This window comes from Saccostrea echinata, unplaced genomic scaffold (assembly GCF_033153115.1).
Source record: "Saccostrea echinata isolate AGI-Se365-2 ecotype Australia unplaced genomic scaffold, CSIRO_AGI_Sech_v1 ptg000047l, whole genome shotgun sequence".
In the NCBI taxonomy this organism is placed as follows: Eukaryota; Metazoa; Mollusca; class Bivalvia; order Ostreida; family Ostreidae; genus Saccostrea; species Saccostrea echinata.
The window spans coordinates 3,688,238-3,698,360 of record NW_026889796.1 but is presented as its reverse complement, the minus strand read 5'-3'; the positions used below and the strand labels follow the sequence as shown (position 1 = coordinate 3,698,360).

Below are 10,123 nucleotides of genomic sequence, written 5' to 3'. Positions count from 1 at the left end.
TTTTAAAAATTTTCAACTTTTCATTTCCGACATTTTATAGTTCTCATTTCCGACATTGTCAAGTTTTCATCTCCGACATTTATCATTAAGTACTTTTCCGGCAGTGAAAAAAAGAACTCAAGACTTTTCTTGTAATTTTTTTTTAAGAATAAAACATTGATATCCAATATAAATTTGGTGCAGTCAGCTATACATATAGTTCAGTGGACATTCGCAAGCCAGGGGTCCTGAGTCAACACGTTGCCGTTGGACCCCTGGCATATTTCATTCAATATTTGTGGGCTGACTGTAGCGACATCTTTCGGAAAAATTACAAATCTTGATCGTTTTTCTTATTTCTCAACCAATCACATTAAGCCATTCCATGGTAAACAACTTGTAACACGTGCATTTGAGGTGTCAACTGAATCCTTATCTAACTATTTATGAAAGCTTTAATTTGATTGGTGCTTCTCAATGAGAGAAGCAAGCCCACAAATATTGAATTAAATATGCCAGGGTCCAACGGCAACGTGTTGACTCAGGATCCCTGGCTTGCCAGGATGTTAAATTTGTTGATCAAAAATTGCATGCTTTGTTAACTCCTGCAAAACTTTTAATAGACTCAGTGCTACATTTATATACAGTGCATTGTAATATCTTTATTTGGAAAACGTGGTGTGAAATAAAAGTGATATTTATATTCTGTTTAAATTTTATTTCCACCTTCTTGGTTAACATTAAATTGCTTGAAAAAAAATCCTTTAAAAAATTCCGGAAATGTAAAAAAAAAAAAAAAATGTCAGAAACGAAAATAAAAAATGTCGGAAATGAAAATAAAAATTGTCGCAAAATGCAATGCAAATTCCGGAAATGAAATGCAGGGGGACAAAAATTTGATATCTGACTGACATAAATACAAGGGTTACTAGAAAATTTCGCGCAAAAGGTGATTAACGGGAAATTTATTAATATGTACTTTGACAAATGTCGTAATTCTACAGTGGCGTAGCATGTATGCCAAAGCATTCATATTAAAGAAAGAATTACGAATTCTTTTTAAGAAAAAGTATCTTAATTTTGTTTCATTATTCAAAGATACAGTTCTCTATTATCTTCACACAGCGCATTCTTAGATATTAACAAATCAATATTGTTTCTGAAATGTAAAATTTTCCAGGGAAATATTTTCTCCTAAAGGTAAATTCTCTTCTCTTGACACTCCGAATGCATTCTTACGTCAATGGAGGTTTAATAAATATTGTAGCAATAGATGAAACATTGAAAATGTTGATGCACTTTAAGAGTGCAATTGATAATGTAACAGAAATGTGCCAAAAAAAAGAATTAAACTGTTTCTTGAAGCATTTTTCTTTTTTATCTCAGCTGTATGGTCCGCTAATGTTAATTATTTTTTAAACCATGGGTATTATCGTCTAGGTCTACCACTAATTGTTTTTATAATCCTCCAAATTCTTTTTTCTCTAGAAAAGATATGAACTAGAATGTGTAATTTTCGGAAAGTGAGAAACTTTTACAATGTTTAAATGAATGATTGCGGTAAATCATACTTGATAAGCTAAAGTGTAGAAAAGATAATATTATTCATTTTAAGTTGGATTTGGAAACCAAAGAATTGGCTCCGAAGAGCTGTTTTCCGACTACGCTTCTATTTTATGAGAACAATCAGGTAGGATATTATATCCGTTACGATATATTTTTATATAAGGTATCATTTTTAAACATCTATCGGGATATAAATACGGGTTGGTCACGAGATCAAATTCCATAAAACCCGAAGCCATCGAAAAACATTTAATCGTTGTGTATTTATCTAAAAATACATTATACATGTATTCTTTTTATCCGCACTTTTACTGAATTGATGCAAAAAGCGTGCTCACCATAGAATTTGTATGCAAATTTTCCTTACAACCCTCCAATATCAATTTAGATAGATATTTTTTTTTTATATATTTTGAGTGATGAACTATGTTGAAAACAGCTCGCAGTATTTCAGTGTTCGCCTTCGGTCGATCACAGTTGATTCCATATGAGGCATCCGGCAGATTTAACGAAGTGTGCACACATTACGCCCTGCACTACTTTGTTTTCTATGCCCTGACAGCTTCATGTAGATCGTTCATTTAAGCATTGAATTCTTATTTTTGAATGTCGTCGGTCCCATAACACACCTGGCCGTACCGACAAATTGAATACCGCGCATTCGCGCGGTATGATAATTTGTCGGCACGGTCTGGTGTATTATAGGACCGACGACATCCAAAAATAAGAATGCAATGCTTATATTTATATTCTCTAATTTTTCTCCATTCATAATTGTTTATTTTGTTTATCTTTAATATGAATTTAGCGCCTTTCAAAACTGATGTGCTTAATAGACGTAAGAGCCGTTTGTGAGGTTGGAAAGTTAAATAATGCAAATGAACATTGCTAGGAAAAAAATGACAAATTAATTTTAAACGCACAGTTGTTGTTTTTTACGTTAATTTAACAAGGTTGTTGTTTTTTATGAAATTGAGTCAAAACAATATACATTCTGGTGTTCCTAGAGTATTGAAAATGCATATAGTTCCTACTGTGTATTCTACCGCGCAGTGACAAGGTTAATTTCACGTGTGTTATAGAGATTTGGACGTCGTGGATTTCTAATGAATTTCATAAAGAAAATTACACTGAATGTAAATATAAATGTAAAGTACTAAGGAGCATTATTTTGATGCATTTACCTTGAGATGCAAATGTTTATTCACTAACATATATAGTGAATAAACTTAGTACATTCTTCTTGATATGCATTTATATTTCATTCGGAAGTACACTTCCCTAGGGTGAAGTTTATTCGTCCATTGGTGTTTCGCAAAGCACCAAAAATATTTAAGTCAAGCGTATTCTGTCTTTAGTTTAGTAGAAGTATTTTGAATTTTATCGTTATGATGATTTTTTTTTAAAAAGAAGTGCTTGGCACATCACATAGCCATAACATAACATGAAATCACATTTCCTCCATTGATTTTGCACACGGCTCATAATTCGCTTCAGTGGAGTTGAGCAGGAAACATTCATGCATCAAATTATTTGCAAGGACGTTTAAACTATTTTCTTAGACGTAATTTAGCTAGTGATATAACTGAACATAATAACTTACCCTGTTGATTTAGTTTATTAAAAAAGTTTACAAAATTGGTTATAGGTGTAGAACTGAGCAGAAAACATGCATGAATACTAAAGATTTATTATTAAGAATTCTGTAAAAAGGAAATTTGATAGTAATTTATCTGCAGAGTTATTTTTTTCTTTACAAAGGTCTAGCCCATCTCACTTCCCAAAAAGTCAACAGTTGTACATTTTTCCGGTAACAAAATAATTTTTCAAAGGCAAAATAATGTAGTTATACTACTCTGTATAACGTACATCAATGTCCGCTTATTGTTCTTACATTTTAAATTTGGTATGTTAAAAAAAAAAATTTAAAAGACTATATCCATTACACGTCACACTCAGTTGAGAAATAATGTGAAATTAAATGTATGTGTACATACTCATCAGAGAAATATCAATTAAGACAATTAAAAAAAAGAAATGTCTACAATTGACAAACTTATTTCAAGACATTTTAGAATGCTGACTTTACGGTCCCATGCCGATCATTCCTTGAAAAGGAATACTTATGTATTGTTTACACGTCAGTCAACTTAATTAAACAGCTGCTAAAGGATCTTTTATTTCAATTTTAATCTAATTCATTATTTCCTTTCGAAAAAAAGTACAAAAACATAAAATGTGTTCATGAATTACACGAATAGAATGATTAAAAGAATATACAGAAGAAAATCGTTACAAAACAGAAAAACATTCACTCCTACCTGACATGTTTGTTATGAATTTGTAAGGTGGCGTTTACTATAGCAATAACATAATTTATTCATACAGTGTCAATTCTCCGGGACTGCATTCCTTGCAAGTTGTAGCGTTGCGTACGGAATACTGTATACCATTCGTCAGTTTTTGAGAAAAGTTTGGTTAACCTCTAATTCACATAAATTTATACAATGCAAATCATACAAGATTTTTTTTATATCTGTTATAATTCACAAAATCATAAGAAACAATGGCAAGATTTATGGAGGAGTATTTCTTGTCGTGATTTTTCAAGTTTTAAAGATAGAATTTTTTTTTTTGGGGGGGGGGGGGGGGAGGGAGAGATTTCTGTCTACGGGGAAGGTAATACTCTACAACGTCGGGTCCAGCAAAACCTTTACCAAGTCCCCATCTTTACTCCTTACAAAAAATTAAACTGCTGTAAAGGAAAGATTTCAGGTGTGCTACTGCATATTCTAGAAGTGGAAACAACCCAGCGCATATATATATATATATATATATATATATATATATATATATATATATATATATATATATATATATATATATATATATATATTAATCTCCCATGATTTGTGGTTAGATATGATTTTTTATCCAACGAGTTGTGTGTATTTTATCCCTAAGCCTTGGCTCGGGGATAAAAAAAAAACATACAACTCGTTGGATAAAAATCATATCGTATATACTACAAATCAAAGGAGATTCTTTTTATCCCATGTTTTATACATCACTATCATTTTTTACACTGTTTTTATATAGGAATCTACTTTCTTTTACTTCATCACTCTCATGCAAAACCCTGTGACGTTGGATAAAAAACATATCGAACCACAAACGACGTCACATCTGTGAAATATCCAAAAAAAAAAAAAAAAAAAAATATCCAATGGCTGATATCCACGGGATAACGGGGTAAACATGTGATCCCATATATATATATATATACATATATATATATATATATATATATATATATATATATATATATATATATATATATATATATATCCAAAATGAATAATCAATTATAGATCACAGTGTCTGGCAATTAATATTTTTAAAAAAAAAAAAACGACAACATTAGCTATAAAACGTTAGCGCTTTCATTTAAAATTCTTCAGAAGTTTCCTGCCGAGAGGAACCATTAACCCATACCCGAGTACCCATAGCTTTTTTATTATACCGAAACGATCATAGGAGATTTATTAAATCAGATACTTAGACATTATTTAGAAAATATAGAGGCAATTAAATAATCACAAATGCATTAACCTAAAATTTTGTTTGATATCTAATGCGTCAATACCGAGGAAATATAATAACATTTTTATAAAATAAGATAATATCACTGATCATGATATTTTAAAGAAATATCAGCTCTCCTTCGGCAAGTGGTGGCGTCAATTCTAGAGAGGGACGTTACACAACCAACAAACAAACAAAATAAAGAAATATCGTACTCGTCATTTTGCTATAATTCCAGTTATAATTTTTACATCGTATGTCGAAATGTTTTGACCTCAAAGTTACATTGCTATAATAACATTTTATATATAGCGTAATGACAGTAAAGATATAATAATGTGATTAATTTTACTAATTAATGATTTTTTAAATTAATATCGTACAAAAAAATTAGTCAAATGTTGAGGTCATTTTATCTTATGTTAAGAATACCTCTCCCGAAATTTTATATTTCGTTGAGTATAAAATGAACTATTAAATGATGGTAGTTGTTCGTTGTGGATTGCCCGCATTTTCTACCTATTATGTGTAGAAAATAAACAGCATTTTTTTTTTCCAAATTCGTTTAAAAATGACACTTTTCACTAATCACTCTTTCATGACCTACTAACTGAATTAATTCTGCATGTATTTCTTTTTTTTGGGGGGGGGGGGGGTTGACTGCGGAATGTTCCGTCTGCCTGATCTATATGGGGCTCACGATGGGTTTAACCGGTCAAAAGGGGATGCTTATTCCTCCTAGGCACCTGATTCATCCTCTGGAATTCCCGGGTTTTCGTGTTTTTTACCATCTTCACAGATATGTATATATGGTTTGTAGAATTTTTTTAGATTGGTCACTTGAACGTTATATTCAACCTCCTCATTACATGATGTATACATAGAATTTTTTCTACATGCACGAATATTTCAAATATTTTTAAAAAATTCAACAGTATAACAAAGTGTAAGCAATACAGCACTATTTTTATATAAATGCCGTTTTCTAACATGACATCAATACGTTGTAAAGATATTTAAGTAATAAAATATCATTTTTAGAGTTTCATCGGGATATGACATGAAGTTGGTCACGTGATCAAATCCTATAACTCCCGAAGAGCGTTATAGTAGATTTGATTATGTACCAACTTCATGTCATATCCCAATGAAACTCTTACAAATGATACTTTATTTCTTATATTTATATTTTCATTCTTATCGTGTTATGGAGAAAAAAAATGCACTATTTAGACTTTTTTATGGAAATGCACATAACATACATGTACGACGTTGTGTGATGTCACAGTCTAACACTTTGAAATGTCTCGTGCGGTTTGACCAACTTCAAGTCATTGAAAATTGAATTTTTATTGATTCGTGCCATCACTCTTTATATTTTTTTTTTCCAAGATATTAATTCTTCCATTCAATTGATACTGACTTGAAAGGCTGTATATTTTGATTATGACCCTTTTTGTAATTGGCAAGTGCATTACCAAATATATTTTTTAATGTTTATTTTTAAGAAAAAAAGTCATCACCTATAGAAACATTACTGCTATCTTTAAAACATTTTCACTTCAGAAAAAAAAAAACAAGAAAACATTATACCCGTTGATAGAATACCAAAGAGAAGCTTTTAATGAAATATTAGAAAAATGTACAAGGATAGCCCCCAAGTCCCCAACAAAATTGTATTGAGATGCTATAGACATTCAGAGAAAAACAACAACTTAAACTAAAAATGTTTCATACAGAGCAAGAATGTTTTGAAATAAAAGCAACTACTGTTTTGATTGCTTTTTTGTAAAATACCACTAAAACACAGATACAACACACACCTTTATGGGTAATAAATTTATAAAACATTTAAATTTAAGTACAGAGAAAAACTGTAACAGTTATAATAACATATAACAGGTACGAAACCAAATATGTCAATTAGTAATAGTTCATTTGGCACTTGAAATAGAATGGAGGTATATTACTGATTTAAATGCATTTATAAGCTTTTAAGTCAATATGTGTACCTGTATTTCAAACTTAAAAATCTTTAGTAAATAATGAAAAATGGGCACCGCAAAGCGGGCCATCCCTTCTCAAGACAGCATTCGACATCGATCCCGATGCAATTATGTCACTTCCATTTCGCACAAGAACAAACTAACACACATGCAAACCACACAAACAAACACACACAAGCGCGTTACTACAGTGTATATACCCTCAAACTCCTTTGTGAGGAGACAGAAAAAGCCATCCATGAATATATTTTCAGAAATATTTGTCAGTCTTAAATATTTGACTTTGTTAATACTGTGCTTAATACCACAGTTTAATCAAATATGGCACAAATTATTTTGACAATATGTAGCTATACTTCCTTCTACATAAGCCAGGTTGCAATGATTTTTTCTATGTTAGCCCTTGCCTGTACTAGTTGTGGTGGGTCATTGCTGGCAGTGGGATACATGTTAGCACAGTGAGCTGTTCCTGTAAACATAAATTATTTCTAAGTGTTATATTTTTTTTCAAAAAAAAAGGTTGATTATTTTTTATTCCAATTCCATTCTTGGTGTTTCAACATCAAATTTTTATATGCTTTAGCTGCACACTGGTATATGCACCAAAGCAAGTACATGTATTAACTGCAGGTTGCACTATAGTATTCAATTTTGTTAAAATAATATTCTAACTAAAATGCACAATTTTCAAAAGGTGGTATGAATTCAAAACAAACTTTTGAGAGTATTCCTTTTCAGCTCTTGTGAAGCAATTCTTAAAAATAATACATTTTAGTTATAAAGGGTATTTAAGTACACAAAAGTCTAGCCATCCAGCAAGGCACATAAATTTGTTTTGCTTGAAATTAAGCAGGTGCTTGAAAATCAAGTGCAGGGCTGAGCACTGCCAGATCAAACATACGCTTTGAGCTCCATAGCACAGACATCAATTCTGACCTTGTCCTATGAAACGACAGAGAAAGCATTGGCAGGCTGAATGGCAATATGCCAATTCTGGGACAATTAAGAAATGAATTTAATTTTTGAAGATTCATAAGGACATGAACTACGACGCTTCACGCCGGCTTATTTCATGGAGTGTGTTAGCACTTCATGATAAATATGCTGGCGTGAAGCGTTGTAGTTCATGTACCTCAAGAATTTTCAAAAATTAAATTTATTTCTTATATTTACATTATTTTTATGCTTAGTTGCCACAAATTATGCCATTCAACTGTCATTTTTAAGGCAAAACAGTTTGCACAATAGTTTTGACATCAAGTACGGTTTTATGAAGTAACAATTGAGATATTCAGGCTCATTCATGGTAGTTCATGAGAAAATGAACTTTTTTCTATTTGGTAAAGAATCATAGGGAAATTTATTGGAAATGTAAATATTTTAAAATAGACTACTGAGCTACAAGTACATTGTGTACATTTCTTGAAAATGGAAACATTTCTAACCTTGGATGAAAATTGCTGGAGATTCTTTAGATAAATCATTTGTAAATCCAAGGAAGTGCCAAGGATCAATAGATCCATTAGGAAACACAATCCTAGTTGCTTTCATTCCCATCCCCCCATAGTTTGTGTTGGTTCTGTTTATTCCTTGTTGTATTAGATTCTGGTTAAATTTGGGTCCAAAGATGTCGATACATTGTTGAACAGAGAAGCTGTAAAAATAATGTTATGTTTAGAGACCTTATTTTTACTCCAAGGAACAGATTAAAATGTTAAGAAATAAAACAAAATACTTCTCATTTTGTGAGCAATATCCACCTTTTAACACAAAATAATCAACTAATACGAATATTTAAAGAAATCATTTTATGGCTTATAAGAGGAAATAAAATGTTGAAATAGAAAGTCTTCCCCTTGTCAGAACAATATTGTAGATTATCTGGTAATCCAAGGGCATATTTATAACATGGAGAAAGGAAATTTTAAAAGAAGTGTTTATAATTGTACATGGATATATGGCATTACCCGGTAATAAGTGTAGAGAGGTGGGATTTAACCTTATACTGGTTCTTTTAGACTTTTGAACTAAAAGCTCCAAGAATAGACAGGTACAAGTATGTCCTTTTTTTCTGGGATATAAATCCCTTAACATCACATTATTTACATATATTTAAAACTGTCTCCTCTACATGTACAGTTTGTATTTGAAGGGTGAAAAAAAAACTTACTTGACATCAAAAAAATTTCCAAATGGCTGTGTGTCACCAAGGTCTGAAGACTGGAAAAATCCAAACTCTGTACAAGTCTGGTACATCCATTGTCTACCTGTAAATATGATACATTGTATACATGTAGATACACAATTTACTTGGATGAACTTATGCTAGTTTAAAATATTTAAATTATCCATGCATTTGAATATAAGGAATTCAAGATAAAAGATCAGCATGATCTGGGGGTGGGGTGGGGGGGGGGGGGTCCCCCTCCATATTTTCCTCTGGAAAGTAGACATAGTCCTTAAATAATTCATAGTAACATATTTATTTACCTTTTTTTAAATAATAGAAGCATTTTTATTTTGATTATTATTATTATTTGGGGGGGGGGGGGGGGGGGGGAAGAAATCCCACAAAAAAGTATTGGATCTTTGATCCACCCATGAAAAAACATTAAGCAACTTTTACCTCCTTCAGATGCACTAGCATTCCAGGACACATTCTGTAATTCTTTAATCATACTGTTAAAGCTGTTATCCAGACATTTCTGTGAGTATGTAGACAACATCAAATCATTGACCTTGGCATATCTCTCTACTGGGGACCCCGTGCTCTCATCTGTCATGATGCCACAAATGGTGTCTATTGTTATATTAGTTCCAATGGCACCCTGATGAGAAATGACTGTTAGATATAAGATTATAATTAATACAGGAATTGTTTAGTCATAATTTACTTAAACATTTTACTTCTTTCAATATAATACAGGTTTTACCATCCTGAAGAATAGGAATCAAAAGATCTAAGGAATTTTACATGGTATATTTTC

At 31.5% G+C, this 10,123-nt stretch overlaps 1 protein-coding gene across 2 annotated transcripts in view; it reads right to left on the bottom strand.

Moving 5' to 3' along the window:
• Nucleotides 1–10,123, bottom strand: part of LOC133202675 (putative serine protease F56F10.1) — a 328,774-nt gene that overhangs the window by 314,517 nt on the left and 4,134 nt on the right. Inside the window, exons 7-10 of one of the 2 annotated variants that reach the window (XM_061338531.1) lie at nt 9,763–9,964; nt 9,307–9,403; nt 8,582–8,790; nt 7,499–7,605 (exon numbers count right to left, since the gene is read on the bottom strand). In XM_061338531.1, the coding sequence (XP_061194515.1) occupies nt 7,499–7,605; nt 8,582–8,790; nt 9,307–9,403; nt 9,763–9,964 (615 nt within the window). Of the gene's footprint in view, nt 1–6,645; nt 7,606–8,581; nt 8,791–9,306; nt 9,404–9,762; nt 9,965–10,123 lie in introns of those variants that run through there. The other variant, XM_061338532.1, reaches the window with a different exon arrangement.